This window comes from Melanerpes formicivorus, unplaced genomic scaffold, assembly GCF_026170545.1.
Source record: "Melanerpes formicivorus ecotype bairdi unplaced genomic scaffold, bMelFor1.0.p_v2 SCAF_33, whole genome shotgun sequence".
Classification (NCBI taxonomy): Eukaryota; Metazoa; Chordata; class Aves; order Piciformes; family Picidae; genus Melanerpes; species Melanerpes formicivorus.
Window position 1 is genome coordinate 8,481,104 of NW_027142385.1, and position 18,616 is coordinate 8,499,719.

The window sequence follows — 18,616 nt, forward strand, 5'->3', positions numbered from 1 at the left end:
TGGGGGATGCCCGCAGTGCCAAGGGGGGGGTGGGCAAGGTCCCCAAGGGTATTCCCAGGTGGCAAAAGGTTGGCTTGGAGCAGGGGGAAGCTGTTGGGGGATGCACAGACTGCCAGGCTGGAAGGGACCCCCAGGACCCTCTGGTCCAACCTTTCTGGGTGAAGACCTTGCAGCCTGGCAAGCTGAGTCTTAAAACTGTCCCATGCAGGAGACTCCACCACTCCCCCGGGAGATGACTCCAGTGTCTCACTGCTCCCATGGGGAAGCATTTTCTTCTGGACTGCAGTCAGGATCTCCTCAGCAGCAGCTTCTCCTCCCACCCCTTCTCTTCTCCACCTGACTCCTGGTGAAAGGGGAGTCCCCTTCCTCTTGGCAGAAGAGATTCAAGAGTGACCCAGGTCCTTTCCTGGGGTCCCTCCAGACCCTTTCCCAGTTTGGCCATGGGGATGAGGAGACCCCAGCCCACGCTTGCCCCTCAGTGCCATGGATTTGCTGCTGGAAGCAATGGGATGTAGGGAATGGGGCGGCCCCACACAGCATCTCCCCCTTCCCACACCCCACGGGGCTCAGCCAGGCTCCCCCAGCCCCAAAGCCCATTTCTCTCTCCTCTCTCTGCTGCTTTCTCCTCCCAAGATGGGCACTGCCAGTAATAGCAGGGCAAGGCACAGCCAAGCTGGGAAAATCACAGGTTATTACCCCAGCTGTGATGTCAGAGCTTCTCACGCTCCCCAGCTCGGCAGCAGGGCTGGCAGGGCACATCTGGACCTCCCCTCGTGGCCACCAGGTCCCTCTGCCATTCTTCCTTCCCATTTTTGGTGGCAGCTCTGGGTTTTGCTCCCCAAATGGGCGGGAAGCCGCCAGGATGGGGCTGGCTGGTGCCCTGCAGCCGTGCCAGGCATGGCAGGATGCAGCACAGGCAGGGCACCGGCCCCAGGCATGGAGAGCATCTCTGATCCCAGCCTGAGGGCATCTCAGGCCAGGTCCTTCCCTATCTTCAGTGGTGGGGTGGGGGCACAGCTGGGTGTGGCATGGGTTTGGGTTTTCCTTCTCCCCTTCAGCTTCACAGAATCACAGAATGCCAGCTTGGGAGGGCCCTCCAGGACCACCTGGCCCAGCCTCACTTGGCAAAGCATGGTCTGGGTAAAACTGCCCAGCAGCCTCTGCAGCTGAATCCTGAAGGCCTCCAGTGCTGGGGAATCCACCAGAGCTTTGCAGCAGGTCTCCTTTGCCATCCCATCCCTGCACCCCAGCCAGGCCCTGGGCACCCACAACCCACCCAGGCACCACGGGAGAGCAGCCTGGGGGGGGGCACTCCTCTCCTCCTCACCTCCCACACACCCTCAGAGTGGGTTTGCTCCACCAGCCTCTGGTTTTGTCTCTTTCCTACACCCTCAGGTCTGCTCCAAACGATGCCAGAGGGAGAGAACTGAAACCCTCCAGAAGCAGAGAACTCTAAACCCATCCTCACCCCTCCAGACCAGCCCCTCCCCCGAGGCAGTGTGCCCCTCACCTTCACAGCTGAACCCCTCCACGTCCTTCAGAGCCACTTGACTCATGGCCAGCTGTCCAGAGCCAGGCTTGGGGGACTCTGGACCATCAGAGCAAGCAAAGGCAGCAGGGATAAAGCTCTCAAGGAGCAGCCCCTGAGGGTGGCTGGAAGTTTATTGCTGTCCTCACTTCTCCTCTGGCCAACTAATTTTCTCTCTCTCTCTCTTCCTTTTTCTTTCCCTCTTTTTATTTCCCCCCCCATTCCATTCCAGTTGCTGCCTGGTAACAAAGCCATCACCTCCACCAGGCTCCGGGCATAGCCGGTGACAATCCCAAATTACCACCACAATTAGCGCTTAGTTCTTAATGAAACCAGCACGGGCAGGGCTGGGCTGCTGCTATTCATCCTGCTTCCCGGTGACCTTGCTCTGGAGTCGATGATATTCCTTCAGCCTGGAAAAGAGATTTAACACACACACGGAGAACAAAAAAAGAAGGGGGGGGGGAGGGGGGAAACCCTAAATTAATTGTAAATTAACAGTAATAACACACATTTCCTATCAATTAATTGAGGCAGAATGAGGGGGGCGTGAGGAGCAGGCGTTGGTTAAGGGCTGCACAGTTTAATTATTTCTTTCTTCCCCCCCCCCCCCTTCTTTTCCAAGAGATAATGTAATTAATTTATCTTAGAGGGGTGGGGGGGGGAGGGGGGGCACGCAGAGGATCAAGGAGGACAAAGCAGTTAACAGGCGATGGGGAAATTAAGAGCCCATTATGTAAATGCAGTTGTTTTACAGCCCTGGAGACAGGCTTGGGGTGGGGGGGGGTGAGGGAGGGGGCGGGGGAGGTGAGGAATAAGAAAGATCTGGAGGCTGGTGGTGCTGGGAAGGCTGTGGTCAGGCAGCGGGGGCTCAAGGGGAGGCTTTGGTGCACCCCCCGGAGTCTGAGCTGGGAAAGGGAAGAGCCCGGAGGGTGCTGGAGGGGGAAGGTCCCGCCTCGACCCCACAGACCTCAGCGAGTTGATGTTGATGAAGCCGGTGGCGTCCGCGGGCTCGTAGTCCCCTTGCACGTTCATGCTGTGGAGAGAAAGTCACTGTCACCACGATGGGAGGTCCTGGGGGTGCTGGGGGCTGCCTCTTGGGAAGGGAAAGGACGTGGAGCACCCCAGAGCAGGCTGCTGCCCTGGTCTGCTGCCTCCTCGTTGCTGGCTGGTGGGTGTGGAGGGCTCGGAGGAGGGTCCCCAGCAGCCCCCCGGGGAAGGAGCAGGTGGCTTCGGGAGCAGCAGAGCCACACCAACGGCATCCTCAGGCTCCCTAGGTCCTGCTAGAGGCACAGCCCCAAAGTTCCTATCATGGTCCTTCCTGTGCATCGTCATCCTTCCTCTGTGTGCTTGTGTCAAGCAGGGATGCTCCTTGTCCCAGAGCTGTCCAGCAGGGACATTGTCCCGGGCAGGGGATGGGGTCCTGGGCAGGGAATGCTGTCCCGGGCAGGGGATGGGGTCCCGGGCAGGGGACTTTGCCCCAGGCAGGGCACATTGCCCCCGGCAGAAGATGAGGTCCTGGGCAGGGTGTGGGGCCTCGGGCAGGGGATACTGCTCCAGGCAGATAGAGTCCTGGGCAGGGATCTTTGCCCAGGGCAGGGCAGCAGAGCCGGAGCAGAAGTGCCCAGCAGCAGCCACTGCCTCTCTCCAGCCCCGACCCCACCCCATCCCATCCCCAAATCCCAGCTCTGCTGCTTCCCTATGTCCCCAACCACAGCTCCTTTCCCAGAAACCACAAACCTTGAAGGAGGAAAAAAAAAAGGGGGGGGTAGGGGGAGAGAGATAAAGAAGTGAAGGGGGGGGGGGGTGTGGAGGGTCGGAAAAAAGAGAGAAGAAGGGGGGAAAAAAAGGGGGGAGGGGGGGGGAAGAGTTTACAATGATTTTACCTCCCCTGACGGGCTACAGAAAAACCTCTGTGCTTTTATTTTTGCTCATTGGAGTGGTTCTGACCCGCTCTATAATTACGTTACTTTCTACCTACTGTGCAGAGGCATTTCCACCCGGCTCTGCCTCGCACAGCTCCCTCCCGGGCTCCCGTGACGCCGTCACTCAAAGCCTTTCAAACCAGCGAGGTAGAAATCAGAAAGAAAGAGGAAAATGGTTGGAGACAGGGGGAGAATAAGTGGCCCTGCTTTTCTCTCCCTCTCTCTTTGCTCCCCTCCAGCCCACCCCCTTCCCCCCACACCCCTCCAGCCTCTCTTTTTTTTTCTCTCCCCTTACATCCTCTTTTTTTCTCTCCCCCTTCCATCCTCTCTTTTTTCTCTCCCCCTTCCATCCTCTCTTTTTTCTCTCCCCCTTCCATCCTCTCTTTTTTCTCTCCCCCTTCCATCCTCTCTTTTTTCTCTCCCCCTTCCATCCTCTCTTTTTTCTCTCCCCCTTCCATCCTCTCTTTTTTCTCTCCTCCTTCCATCCTCTCTTTTTTCTCTCCCCTTTCCATCCTCTCTTTTTTCTCTCCCCCTTCCATCCTCTCTTTTTTCTCTCCCCTTCTATCCTCTCTTTTTTTCTCTCCCCTTCTATCCTCTCTTTTTTTCTCTCCCCCTTCCATCCTCTCTTTTTTCTCTCCCCTTTCCATCCTCTCTTTTTTCTCTCCCCTTTCCATCCTCTCTTTTTTCTCTCCCCCTTCCATCCTCTCTTTTTTCTCTCCCCCTTCCATCCTCTCTTTTTTCTCTCCCCTTCTATCCTCTCTTTTTTTCTCTCCCCCTTCCATCCTCTGTTTTTTCTCTCTCCCTTCCATCCTCTGTTTTTTCTCTCTCCCTTCCATCCTCTGTTTTTTCTCTCTCCCTTCCATCCTCTCTTTTTTCTCTCCCCTTCCATCCTCTCTTTTTTCTCTCCCCTTCCATCCTCTCTTTTTTCTCTCCCCTTCCATCCTCTCTTTTTTCTCTCCCCTTCCATCCTCTCTTTTTTCTCTCCCCTTCCATCCTCTCTTTTTTCTCTCCCCTTCCATCCTCTCTTTTTTCTCTCCCCTTCCATCCTCTCTTTTTTCTCTCCCCCTTCCATCCTCTCTTTTTTCTCTCCCCTTCCATCCTCTCTTTTTTCTCTCCCCCTCCATCCTCTCTTTTTTCTCTCCCCTTCCATCCTCTCTTTTTTCTCTCCCCCTCCATCATCTCTTTCTTTCTCTCCCCTTCCATCCTTTCTTTCTCTCCCCCTCCATCCTCTTTTCCCCCCTCCTCCACTCCATTCTCTCTCTCTTTTTCCCCCTCTCCTCCTCCATTCTCTCTCTTTAATATATTTTAATACATTTTTAAAGTCCGTTTTTCAATACCTCTATCTTCTATACAGAGTTATGCATTTTAAGGTAGTTTATAGATTTTTATAGGTCGAGATTTTAATAGATTTAATCGATTAGGTTTTATATTTTATGTGTTTTAATTTATTTTAATCTATTTTATATGTTTTAATCTATTTCCTATATTTTAATCTATTTAATCTATTTTAATCTACTTTATATATGTTCATCTTGTTTACATATGTTAATATTTTTATATGCTAATATTTTTATATGTTAATCTATTTTATACCTTTTCAGGTATTTTAACCTATTTATCTATTTTTAATCTATTTATTTAGAAACAGATTTGAACCTATTTATCTAATTTTAATCTAGTTATCTATTTTAATCCATTTATCTATTTTTACTCTATTTATCTATCCTTACTCTATTTACCTCTAAACCAGCTTTCCACATTCACACACAACATCCTTGTATCAACCCTGTCTTTCTCCCCATTAACTATACCAATACCAAATGTATGTCTCTGCAAATCTCTCCCTCAACTCTATTTACTCTGCATCTCATGGGTTTCATCTGCATCAGCTACAGTTTTATAGCTATCTTAATCTATTTATAGACACATATATTCCCCCCCCCCCCCATTTTTTTAAGCCTCTCTCTTTCCAGCTGCAGACTTTATTCACTTAATCTCTCCAAGTGAGAGTGTGAGGCGTAATGAAGGGTTGGGATGGGTTATTAGGAGCTGTTGATTTCGAGGGGGAGGGAATGGGGGGGAAAGGAAAGGCAACAACCAAAAAAAAGGCAAAGCTGTGGAGAAGAGAAAGAGAGAAGATAATTTGACATTTACTCCGCCTGATCTAAACTGGTTTGGGTGTTTGTGGCTTGTGAAGTGTTTGGAGGGACTGAAAGGGGCTGAGAGAGGGCTGGGGAGGAGAGGGCTGAGGAGAAGCAGCGTCAGGAAAAGGGAAAAAACAGAGGGGGGGAAATGGTAGTGGCTGAAAAACAGAGCCTGTACCTCAGGCAGGAACTTGGCTGGCAGGAGGAGAGGCACTGCTGGCACGGGGATGGGACAGGGCAGCAGGGAGGGGATAGGACTGGGAGGGATGGGGTGAGATGGAGTGGGATTTGGTGGAATAGAGCAGGATGGGATGGGGAGGAATGAAATGGGATGGGGAGGAATGAAATGGGATGGGGAGGAATGAAATGGGATGGGGAGGGATGAAGATGAAGCTGGAGCACTACAGGATCAAACAAAATGTGATGTGAAGCCATGGGATGGGATGCAATAAGATGGGATGGGGTGCCAGGAGATGAGATGAACTGAGATGGGGCTGCTGGGATGGGATGCAGTGGGATGAAAGAAGCTGGAGCGCGGTGCAGGAGGATGGGAGGAGATAAGATGCAATAGGATGAGATGCAGTAAGTTGCAATGGGATGCTTGCTGCCAGTGCCCCTGACCCCCTGCCCCCCCAAGCCCCTCTCACCTGACCAGCTCCTCGTTGTACAGGGACCGTGGGGACTCCCTGCCCAGGATGTAGAGCTGGCCCTTGAAGACGGAGAGCCGGACGGTGCCCACCACGGCCTCCTGCGAGTGCCCAATGCAGTGCCGCAGGAACTCACACTCGGGGCTGTGCCAGAAGCCTGCGGGCAGGAGACAGGGTCAGGGGGGCACAGGGGAGGCTGGGGGGTCCTGGGGTGCCCATGCAGGGTGGTGCTTCCCTTTGGGTCCTGCAGATCAAGGGTATGTGTGCAGCTGTGGGGCCGGGAGAGGGGAATGAGGAGCTGGGACCCAGGTTCATCTCTGAGGGATGGAGACCTCTTGTGTGTCCCTTGCCCTGGGTGGCCCTCGGGTTCCCAGCCAGGAGAGGAGGCTGGAGCCAGCTGGTAGAGGTGAGGCATCAGAGCCTTTCCTCTTCCAGCCCTGCTGGGTGGGAATGACCACAGAAACCAAAAGCCTGGTTAAGTTCATGCAACTGCTGCTCACAGCCCATCACCTCAGGAGGGGCAGGTGGAGACAGATGGGCACAGAACTGGGGAGGGGGGAACCAGCTCCCAGCCCCCCAGGAAGGGGATGAGTTCATCTTCCCTGGGACAGGCAGGGCAGAAATTGGCCCCAGAGAGACACCCCCAGCTGTGGGCTCTTTGCAGGGGGATGCAGTGTGTGTCCCCCAAAGCAGTGCCTTGGGAAGCAAACCCCCCTGCGGGGGGGGGGGGGGGGGGGCGGGTCCCGGTCCCAGTGGAGCAGCACCCCCAGCCCATCCTGGTGGCTAAGCTCCATCTAACCATGACCATGGCAAGAGCTCCTGCCCCAGCCTCAGCCAGCGCAGCAGTCCCCTGGCACCCCAAGTGCCCAGCAGCCAGACTGAAGCCCAGGACGGGTGCTGGGGGCGAGGTGTGGTCATACCATGGCCCCCAGAACTCCTCCTGCAGGAGCAGCTGCCGGCCACTGAGGCCACCGTGGGCACACGGAGGGACCACAGCCCTGCCTGTCACCCCCCTCGCCCCCTCCTGTCCCTAAGCAGGCTAATTAGCCAGGGAGTCCTTGGAGGCCTGGAATAAAGCCTGGGAGATGGGGAAGGAGATAGAGGCAGGGAGAGAAAGAGCCCATTCAGCGCCCCGGCTCATCCCGGGGTTTATCTCTCCCATCGCCTCCCTCGCACACCGGTGCCCTCTCACCTTTCCCTCCCCAGCTGGGCTCGGCAGAAGCCATTAAAGAAACAAACAATTTCTTTTGTTGCTTGGCCTCCTGGCCCCCAGCAGGGCCACGTCCTGCAGCCTTGTCCCCAGCATCAGCACAGCACCGACCCCTGCCAGTCCCCACCGCCGAAATCACCTCCCTGATCCATCACGGCACGGAGAGAGGCTTCCCACTCAGACCGGGAGGGGCCCCAGCCCCAGCCAGGTACCCCTGGTTTTGTTAGCCCCCCCGGGTACAACTGTAGCTCCCTCGGGATTGGTGTGGGGTTACCACATCCCCTGGAAAGCCCAAGAGACATTAAAATGATAACCAGCTACTTAAATCCCAACTCGGCAGCTGCAGGTGGGAGGAAACGTCCCCCTCCCCCTCCTCCTCACCCCCCCAGCACCACAGACGCATTCCCTGCTGGAAGTGATCCCCCTTAATGGGCTTCCCTCCTCCTACCCCTCATCCTCCCCTAATGACAGCAGGGGCAAGGGGGACAATGGCATTTCCACACCTGGCTCTACCTGGTGGGACAGAGCTGGCTTCAAAGCCAGCCCTCCACAATGGGATCAATGGGGCCGGGGGAGATAAACGCCAATTGTCCTGCAATCAGGGACGAGGTGTGAAAGGAAGCTCAGCTTGAAAGCCTGGCCTGGGGCACTGGGACCCAGGGGTGCTGCCTGCACCCCGGGGGTGGTTGCTTGGGTTTGGGAAGTCTGGGACCGTGCTGGAAGTCCCTGGGGATTCAGCAGCTGGAGGCAGGGAAACAGCAGCCTGGCAGAGGTGGGGAGGGAGAGCTGAGTCCCCAGTCTGGGGGCTTCACAGCCAGGGAGGGGTTGGAAATGAACAGGTTTGTGCTTAAAGTGTTAAAAAAGAAGAGTCAAAATTAAAGCAGCTCAGGGCAGAGCCTCATCAAAAATAGCCAGAGGCAGCAGTGGCATCAGAGAGGGCATTTTGGCAGGGGCTGTGGCTGAAGGAGCAGGGAGCTGGGTCCTCTGCAGCCCCACAAGCCCTGAAAGACTGAATAAGCAGCAAAGGACCTCGGGTGGGGAATGCCAGTAGCTGAGGAAGACTCATTGGAGAGGAAGGTGCTGAAGGTGAGCAGGGGCCACTGCGGGTGCCAGCCGCTGTCCCCTTGCCCCTTACGGCTGGCAGCCCACCCCCTGGCAGTGCTGTCCTTGCCCAGCCCTGGCCGTGCCGGAGGAGGCTGGAAGCCACAACCCGCAGTGCCGCTGTGTGGGCTGCACACCACATAGCACAGCCAGGATGCTCCTGGCCCCTCCTGCAGCCCCCCGGGCCCCGGCAGCCAGAGCAGAGGCACCTCAAGAGCCGCCTGTGCCTCCCTGCCCTGTGCCTGTCCCTGCCAGGCTGCCAGGAGAGGTCTCTGACTGTGCTGGGAAATGGGGGCAGCTGGGGAAGGGTCTGGAGAGCAGAGCTGGTGAGGAGCAGCTGAGTCTGGAGAAGAGGGGAGGGAAGACCTCATTGCTCTCTACAGCTCCCTGAGAGGAGGCTGGAGTGAGATGGGGTTGGTCTCTTCTACCGAGGAACAAGCAGCAGGACAAGAGGAAATGGCCTGAAATTGTGCCAGGGGAGGCTTAGGTTGGGCATAAGGAACAATTTCTCCCCTGAAAGGGTTGTCAAGACCTGGCCCAGGCTGCCCGGGGCAGTGGTGGAGTCTTCCTGCCTGGAAGGGATTCAAAGCCGCAGAGATGTGGTGCTGAGGGCCATGGTTTGGTGGTGACCTGGCAGTGCTGGGTTAAGGATTGGACTCAATGATCTTAAAGGTCTCTTCCAACCAGAACAATTCCATGGTCCTGTGGGGGCTCTTGTGCCCCACACTCCAGCGTGTTTCTTGGCTGGAGGGGGTCAGAAGGAAGAGCTGGAGGAAGATGTGGTGGTGAGGACCAAGGGACAGTGAAGGACAGCCTGTGAGATATCCAGCTGTGCTGCTGGGATAAAGCAGAGTTGCTGGGCTGGGAGAGATCCCCCCCAGCAAGCCCTCACGGGAGGTGGCATCACATCCCAAGGCAGGTGTGGAGCCCCTTGGCACGAAACAGAGCACAGGGGCAAGCTCAGCCCTTGGCACGAAACAGAGCACAGGGGCAAGCTCAGCACAAACAAATCCATCTTCTGCCCCTTGAGTAGCCTCACATGTGAGCCTCACAGCCCTGAGCTCATGTCCCAGCAGCAGCTGCACCTTCCAGCAGCAATGAGAGAAGAAGAGGAGGAGGAGGAAGGCTGGCAGGATGTCTTTGGCAAGAGCAAACTCATCTTCTGCCCCTTGAGTAGCCCCAAAGCCCACATGTGAGCCTCACAGCCCTGAGCTCATGGACCAGCAGGACCTGCAACCTCCAGCAGTGAGAAGAGGAGGAGGAGGAGGAGGAGGAAGGCTGGGAGGCTCTGTGGCAGCAGGGGCAGACCTACCATTGTACACCAGCTCGGAGAACTTCACGGCCAGCCCCTGCTTGATCCTCCTGACTTCCCGGTCCATGGTGAAGGCCTCGATATCGAGATGTGCCTGGTGGAGGATGGTCCCCGCTGGGGTCTCATAGATACCTACCCATTTGGCCAGGCAGGGGGAGAAGCAGAGAAAGAGAGAGAAACAAATGAGACCCAAACTGTCAGCAAATGACAAAAAATAATGACTCTGCTGTCAGGAGGAGCCCTGCTCGAGCGCATTCAGCCCCGGCTCGCTGCAAAATGCAGCTGTCATTATCTTCACGCTGGGGCCCAGACAAGTCCACTCTGCACCTCGTGGAGAAAATGTCTACATTCCCCTCTCCGAGGAGGCGAAATGACAGGGTTTGGGAAGCCGTCCCCCCCGCCGCTGCCTGCCCAGCGGCGCCGCGCCTGAAAACCTGCAATTAACGGCACGGCGCGGGGACCGCGGACCCTCCTCTGCCTCCCTCCTCTGCCTCCCTCCTCTGCCTCCCTCCTCTGCCTCCCTCCTCTGCCTCCCTCCTCTGCCTCCCTCCTCTGCCTCCCCTGCCGAGGATCAGCCCCGCCAAGCGCTGAGGATACCTGGTGGCTGGCAGGGAGACCCCGTTCGGGGTCGGTAATGCCTCCCCCCTCCCTTGCACAAGGGGTGGAGGGGGAGGGTTGATGATTTTGGCGGGGAGGGTTGATGCCCCGGGGCCAGCCGCTGCCTTTGTTCGAGCTGCTCGGGGGTGGCTTGCTGCAGGAGGGGTTCTCTGGGCGTTTGAAGCAAGGATGGTTATGCCATGAGCATATCCATGGCCAGGGCTGCCCCACCAGCATCCCCCTGTCCCCTCTCCATCCGTGGGGATTGTCCCCTCCCCATGTTTGTAACTTACTCGTGGCCAGAACTGCTCCACCAGCACCACCCTGTCCCCCTTCCATCGATGGGAACTGTCCCAGGTTTGTGACACACCCGCGGTCAGGGCTGCTCTGTCAGCACCACCACTCGAGAGGGGTTAAAGCCGGCTTGGGATGACTGAAGGTTTGGGTTCGTGTCCTGACCCTCACCTCCTGCCCGTCTGCCTGCACCCCTGCCCATCCCAGCTGACCTGATGCTAGAGGACCAGGGAGTGGAGGTGAGAGCCAGGGCAGAGCCGGGGGGGAGCTGACAGCCACTCTCCCAGCCTCAGCGAGGGGAAAACAGACACCTTCCAAGTGACACCGGCAGCGTCTCCAAGTGTCTATTTTCATCTCCCCGTGTTTACAGGAAAAAGACAGAGGTGTCAGCACAGCAGCCTGGAGAAGCTTCAATCACCCCGTAATTACTGCTGGGGAAGGGGGGCACCAGAGCGGGGGGGGGGATGAAGTGGGGGGGGACACACAGCCAAAGAGACAGCTGCTGCTGCTGCTGCTGCTGCTGCTGCTTAAAATTTTCCTATTTGTAACCTCTGCTGTCAGCTCACCTCCAGCCCTGCCATTTCCCTGGGCTGAGTGCAGGCTGTCACTCCTGATGGCATCCGGATGGGATGGGGGCTGCCCGAGGGGAAGGGGAGAGCGGTGCTGCCCGTGGGGACGTCCTGCCCGTGGGGAGGTGCTGCCCAGGGGAGGATGCTGGCCACGAAAAGCTGCTGCCCCTGACAGGATGCTGGCCACGGGAGGATCGTGCCCACACCGACTGAGGCCAAGCATGACCTGGTGTGGGTTCACCACAGGGAAGAGGTTTTCCCCTTTCCTCCTGCTCCATCTGCTCAGCACATCGCGGGGAGGAAAAGAGGAAAGGAAGGGGAAGGCTGCGGGGAGGAGAAGCCCCAGCCGAAGGCAGCAGCCCTGGGCTCTTTTGGCAGCAGCCATCCCTTCCTTTCCACTTCCTCCCCACTGATTTCATTTACTTCACTTAATTAGCCCCCCTTCGGAGTTAAAAAGATAATTTGATAATGAGGATGTGAGAGGCAGGAGAGGCAGGGCCACGGTCCCGCGGGCAGCCGAGCCCCCGGCCGGCTGCAGCTCCCCGGCATCCCATAATTACACCCCCCCTCCCCCCCCCACACCTCCTCCCACTAAAACAAATATGGCAAAATGGAGTTAATGGGGCTGGGGAGGCTGCTGCGGGCACGCTCGGCTCGCCCCGCGCCCGTCAGGCCTTAACGAAGTTCAATTAGGAGCTGAGTAAAAATCAATGCAAATGAATTTCTCTCTTCCCCGGCTCCGGGAGGGGATGGAGGGGAGGCAGCTGCCAGGAGCCTCCACTGCCACCTCTGCAGCCATGGAGGGCTCTTGCTGTGCTGCTGCCTGCCGGTGCCTCAGTTTCCCCTGCAGCTGGGGAGGCCTGGGGGAGAGGGCTCCGTGGGGAGAAGGGGTCCCAGGGGAGAAGGGGTCCCAGGGGAGAAGGGGTCCCAGGGGAGAAGGGGGTCCCTCTGCCGCCCTGAGGAACCTGCAGAGCCCCAAGCCCTGCGGATTTCATGGAATCACTTAGGTTGGAAAAGACCTTTGAGGTCGTTGAGTCCAACCCTTAGCCCAGCACTAAGCCACCTCCCCAGGCACCACCTCCCCAGGCACCACCTCCCCACGGCTTTTGCACACCTCCAGGCACGGGGACTCCATGAGCTCCCTGGGCAGCCTGTGCCAGTGCCTCACAGCCCTTTCTGTGAAGAAACTTTCCCCAGTGCCCAGCCTAAGCCTCCCCTGGTGCAGCCTGAGGCCATTCCCTCTACTTCTACCCCTGGTGGCTTGGGAGAGGAGACCAACACCCACCTGGTGACAACCTCCCTTCAGGGAGGGACCATCTCCTCCCATCTGCCCAGAGAGCCCAGGTTCCATCTCCTGCCCTGCTGACCCCAAAGGATCCAAACCACTTTTGGCAGTGTGGTGGTGGAGCCACTTTGGTTGCAGCACCCTCCTGCTCCATCACCTTCCTGCTCCACTGCCCTTCTGCTCCATCACCTTCCTGCTCCATCACTCTCCTGCTCCACTGCCCTCCTGCTCCATCACCTTCTTGTTCCACTGCCCTCCTGCTCCATCACCTTCTTGTTCCACTGTCCTCCTGCTCCATCACCTTCCTGCTCCACTGTCCTCCTGCTCCATCACCTTCCTGCTCCACTGTCCTCCTGCTCCATCACCTTCTTGTTCCACTGCCCTCCTGCTCCATCACCTTCCTGCTCCACTGCCCTTCTGCTCCATCACCTTCCTGCTCCATCACTCTCCTGCTCCACTGCCCTCCTGCTCCATCACCTTCTTGTTCCACTGCCCTCCTGCTCCATCACCTTCTTGTTCCACTGCCCTCCTGCTCCATCACCTTCCTGCTCCACTGTCCTCCTGCTCCATCACCTTCCTGCTCCACTGCCCTCCTGCTCCACCACCCTCCCACCCTGGCTCTCCACCTCTCCTGCAGAGCAGCTCTCAGAGCAGCTTCCTGGGAGGTGTTTTTTTTGCTAACCCCTCTCCAAATCACAAAACAAAGGGCAGGGAGCCCCCCCCCCAAGCTCCGAGCACCCCCTACTGCCCCCCCCCGGCGCTCCCGGTCCTCCCGCATCTGGCAGCAGGCGGCGGCTGGGGGCTGTCAGGCAGCAGACAGACATGACAGTTAAATGGGGTTTGGAGAAATTATTAAATGGTGGAAGGGTCACTAGAGCGTGTCAGTGGCTCTTCAAAAAATCAAATGGATTCTGACAAATTACTCAGCATCCTGCGTGCCAAGGCGCAGGCTGGCGCCGGGGGCTCGGGCTCTGGTTTTGTTCTCCCCCCCACCCCCCCTTCCACCTCCCCTGCCTCTTTCAGTTTTAATTCGATTATTCAAACCCAGATGGAATGATTTGGGGTTTTGTTTCCCTCCTTCCACGGCTGATGCTCTCAGGGATAGGGCTGGTGGGGAGGGAGGCCGCGGGCTGAGCTTCGCCGCGAGCTCTGCTGCCGCCCTGTGCAGAGGGCAGCTTTAAAGAGAGGCAGCAGCTAATGAGATTGGAAGCCAGAGGGTGGGGTGAAGAGATGGGAAACGGCCACAGAATTGGGGGGTGGGAACAGGGGGTGGTGTTGGAGGGGACCTCTGGACATCACCAAGTCCAACCTCGCCTGCCAAGGCAGGGTCACCTGGGAAAGGTCACACAGGAACACATCCAGGTGGGTTGGGAATGTCTGCAGCGATGGAGACCCCAACCCCTCTCTGGGCAGCCTGCTCCAGGGCTCCAGCACCCTCAGGTTAGGTCTTCCTCATCTTTAGATGGAACCTCTTACTCTGAGGAGCTGCCTCCTCACCGAGTTCTGCGTGGGGCAGCTTGCTGCCTCCAGAGGTTGCCTGGTGGGTGATCAATGCTCAGAGTCAGCCTCAAAGCCACCCAAATGGATCAAAAACCGGGTTTGAAACTCCCTCAGTGACTTGCATCAGACTCTGGCACTTTGGACCAGTGCTACAGAGCCTTGCACACTCCAGGGCTCGCCATAGGCATCCTCTCACATGAGGCCACAGCTTGGGGACAGGGCTCACTCAAGAGCTTGGGTCTCCAGTGGCAGTGGGACCTCAGGGCTGGTGCAGACTGTGGCACTGGCAGCAGGCAGCTGCCTTGGTTAGTGAGCAATAAGAAGTCAAAAGGTGATGGGGAGGGAGCAGCTGAGGGCTGTGCTGTGTCCTGAGCCGTGCTGAGCACCCACCACATCCCACCAGGGTTTTCCCTTCCTGGGGCTGTTTTTGGGGCAGGGCTGGCAGCACTGGTGGGCAACTGCTCACCTCTGGACTTCATGCCCACGAAGCGGTTCTCCACGATGTCGATGCGCCCCACGCCGTGCTTGCCCCTGCCAGGGAGAAGGGAGGTTGGGCAAACCCCAGGTGGCAGCATGGGCAGCCCCTGGGAAGCACTGGTGACCCCCAGGACAGGTGACAGGGGGATGGATTTGCTCTCCATTTCCTCTCATCTTTGTGGGGCCACCAGCTGCTTCTCCACTGCTGCCCTGCTGGGCAAGCCCCTGGGAATGTCTTTGTCCTGGTGGCCACAGAAGCCAGGCACAGGGTGGCATGGGGTGGCACAGGGTGGCATGGGGTGGCACAGGGCACAAAACCCCAAGGAAGCTGCTGCAGCAGAAGCAGGAGGAGGACAGGGCCATGAACCTGGGCAGGAGGGTCTCTGTGCATGTAAGAAATTGACTGCCCCAGAAGGGACACTGAGCCCCCTTGGGCAGGCAGTGCAAGGTGATGCCCCCCAGGATGTGGGGCTGGGGAAGAGCTGGGACTAGGGGCAAAGGGTGCCCTCATGCAGGGAGTGCCCTGGGAGGCTCAGGGCAGGGCAGCCCCCACCCATCCAGAGGGTGTCAATGAGACTTTGGAGCTCTCTTCAGGCACAGGGAGTAAACCACCTCCGTGCTCCTGGCCTCCACACCCAGCTCTGCTTGCTAGGACCCAGCTGGGACCATCCCACCCTCCCCCTGCTGACCACCATCCCTGTGCCCACCGGGGTGTGCCTGCTGCCAGCATCCCGCATCCCCCCACCCCTGGGGAGGCTGCCCTGGTCCCCGCTGCCAGCCTGTTGGCAGGGGCCAGCCTGGCACTCACGCGATGTCGTTCAGGTAGATGAAGAGCTCCCGGGCGGAGGAATGAGCGGCTCCATCCCCGGCGTTGGTGACTTTCACAGGGACACCTGCGGGGGCGGGGAGGGAGGAGGGGCAGGCAGGAACCCCCCCCCGGCACGTCACCCCGCGGGCGTTAAATGGATGTGACAGATATGAACTCTAAATAACTTCTTAAAAAGGCAGAGGCAAGCTGGTGCAGGGCGGCGAGGGGAGGGGGAGGCCGGGGGGGAGCCTCCTCGGGAGAGGAGTGAAATAAATAAATAAATAAAAAGGCCATAAAACCGTCGTGTCCCGGCCCCCCCCCCCGCCCCCCGCCCGGCCTTTCCCCCTCTCCCCTCCTCTCCCTCCTCCCTTTTTTAGAGCCTGTGAAATTGCGACCAGGCCCTTCCCTAATTGAATTTCACGCTCCGCAATTGTCTTAGGGCGCAGCACCTTCTGTCCCACCAGCCCCTGCCACGGGGTGGGGGCTGACAAATGCGTGTCCCCTCCCTCTGCCAGCGCAGGGGGGCGGCCGGGGGGGGGTGGGACCCCCGCACTGGGGCGCAGCCGCTCGCACACGCACGCACACGCAGCCCTCCGCGGGGTGCTCCCCGACACCGATTCATTGCTGCCCCTTTCGCCTTCTCTTCGCTCCCCCCACTCCCTTTTCCCTTTCTTCTCCACCCCCCCTTTTTCCTTCTGTCCCCTCTTTTACCTCCTCTTCTTCATTTTTTCACCTCTTCTTTCCCTCTTCCACTTTTGTTTCCCCCTCTCTTTTTTCTCTCTGCCCCCCTTTTTTCTCTCCCTCTCTCCTCTTCTTTCCCTCTTTTCTTTCCCTTCCTCTTTTTTTCTGCTCACTCCTTTTTCTCTTTCCCCTCTATTTTTTCTCTTCCTCCTCCTTTTTTCTTTCCCACTTTTTTTATCTTTAATCTCTTTTTCTTTTTTTTTCTCCCCCCTTCTTTCTTTCTTTCCCCCCTCTACTTTCTCTCTTTCCCCCCATTTTTCTTCTTCTCCTTTTTTTTCCCTTCCCCCCTCATCTTTCTCCTTCCTCCTCTTGTTCTTTCTTTTTTCCCCTTCTTTTTTATCTTTTCCCCTCTTTTTTCCCCCCCTCTCCCTCCTTTTTTCCTTTAGCCCCTCTTTTTTCTTTCCCCCCTTATTTTTTTCCCCTAAGGGCTCCGGGCAAGGAGCAGGGCAGGGTGGTGGTGATGGTGGTGGTGAGGCAGGGAGAGGGGGGGTTGCTGCTGAATAGAAAGAGGCATTTTTCTTTACCGGTGTGAAATGAGCAATAAATGTATTAGGAAGCTGACAAGGGGGCTGGGGGGCCCACAAAGAAAAGCGGTGCGGAGTTGGAGCCTAATCCCCCCTCCATCTGCCCTCCTCATTTCCATGGAACGCGCTATCAGTTGCCAATCAGCCTCAATGCCTCCCTTTCGAGTCTTTATTATTGAGCTCTCCCCCCCCCCACCCCCGACCTCACACCCCCCCCCCGATGGGGGCTGTCAGCTCCCCCAAATCCACCTCCCCCTCCCCTGCAGCCCCCTATTTGCCGGGGGGTTTATAAACCCGGTTGTAAATTGCTATTAAATGTAACTCGCGGCAATAATGAGCCTTAAGCTGCCTCTCGGTGCTGCGCCCCCCCCCCCGGCGCCCTCCCCTCGGCCCCCGGCTCCTTTCTATGGGGCATTGGCCGGGGTCCGCCAGCCGAGAGAGCCCACGGCGGCGGGGCCCTTGTTGGCCAAAGCTGCTTAGCCTTGAAAATAGTTAATAATTAGATTAAAACTTCAAATAAATTAACTAGGGGCTGAATGGGCTCCTGGAGGGGAGGGGCTGGGGGCTGCTGCAGGGAAGGAAGGGAGGGGTGGGGGGGAGCTGCTCCTTGCAGCAGGATCGTTTTAACGGAGCAGGGACTCGGGTGGTGGGGAAGGGGTCCCCCTCCAAGTGGGGTCTCTCCCCCGTGACCTTGGGCTGTGGCCACGCTGCTGCTGCTGCCAGGATGGTTGTGGCAGGGGCATGGATGTGGCTGCCCTCTGTTCCCTCTCTGGGGGATAGCTCCAGGGCTGGATCCCACCGTGTGCACCCCCCAGGGTGGGAGGGGGTGCTCCTGCCTTCTCCATGTGATGCTGAGAGCACCACTGGACAAATCCTGCTGAAGCATCTGCCCAGCTATGACACCGGCCAGGGCCACCCTGTGCCAGCCAGGACCCTATACAGGTGGCACCTTGACCGAGTGGCCTGGCAGTACTGGGTTAATGTTTGCCTTCGATGGGCTGAGAGGTCTCTCCCCACCCAGATGGGTCCTTGATTCTATCCCTGTGCCTGGGGTGGGGGCTTGGATCCCCCTCTGCTCTCAAGGAAGCCCTAGTGAGCTCCCTGAGACATTCCCAGACCTTTTCCACACCTCCCAACGTGCTGCAAGCACCATCCCAAGCCCTGATGCCACCCTTTGGGGCTCACCCCCCCTGCCCAGGGGTGCTCCTGGCCCCCCTGCAGCCCCGTCCTGGCTGGGGAGGGGGCCCAGCTGTGAGGAGAAGCTTACCCCGCTCAAACTCGATCTCCAGCACGTCCGGGGTGTCAGGAGAGGTGGCTGGGTCACAGGTCTTCGTGTAGAGCCCAGGGGGGGCCTGGTTCTGCCAGGGGGAGGGAAAAGAAGAGGGAGGGTCAGTGACATTGGTATGGCCAGAGCTGTTGGCAGCCCCAACCCCATCCCACATCCCCGACCCTAGAGCTCGGGGCTGGCACAGCGCAGCACCGGCGCTCACCGGCGCCCCGCAACAAAGGGGTTGGAGGAATCAGCCAATTTCCCCCCACCAGCTCCATCTCATCCTTCCCTCCAACGCCTCCACAGCTGGAGGTGGGATGGCTGCAGAGGAGCCAGGCAGGCAGGGGAAGGCAGGAGGCTGGCAGCGGGCGGCAGGGTGGGCGCCTGCCTCCCCGTGCCCTGCCTGGGCTTATTTGGCGCTGACTGAAGAGCTGATGAGGAGTCCTGACCTCAGCAGGTGCTCCTGGCACCCCGGCTCTGCCACGCTGTCCCCAGGGTTAATACACACAGGGGGAAATAGAGGAACAAAGCAAAAACTCATTTCAGAGCACAGCCACCTCGGTGAGCGGCTGGGGGCTTTTCCTCTAGATTCATAGGAGGGAGGAATCTGCTCTCCATCAGAGGCAGGGCACAGGAGGCTCAGGTGCCAGCCACGGACTGCAGCAATGGAAGCACATGACAGAA

At 57.9% G+C, this 18,616-nt stretch overlaps 1 protein-coding gene across 2 annotated transcripts in view; it reads right to left on the reverse strand.

The window, feature by feature from the left end:
• Positions 1 to 1,731: 1,731 nt before the first annotated feature.
• ASS1 (argininosuccinate synthase 1) overlaps positions 1,732 to 18,616 on the reverse strand; it is a 30,890-nt gene continuing 14,005 nt past the window's right edge. For both annotated transcript variants that reach the window (XM_068156004.1, XM_068156005.1), the window contains exons 9-15: positions 17,930 to 18,020; positions 15,398 to 15,482; positions 14,579 to 14,643; positions 9,868 to 9,999; positions 6,245 to 6,401; positions 2,499 to 2,564; positions 1,732 to 1,941 (exon numbers count right to left, since the gene is read on the reverse strand). In XM_068156004.1, coding sequence (XP_068012105.1) covers positions 1,887 to 1,941; positions 2,499 to 2,564; positions 6,245 to 6,401; positions 9,868 to 9,999; positions 14,579 to 14,643; positions 15,398 to 15,482; positions 17,930 to 18,020 — 651 coding nt within the window. In that variant the 3' untranslated portion in view covers positions 1,732 to 1,886. The remainder of the gene's footprint in view (positions 1,942 to 2,498; positions 2,565 to 6,244; positions 6,402 to 9,867; positions 10,000 to 14,578; positions 14,644 to 15,397; positions 15,483 to 17,929; positions 18,021 to 18,616) is intronic.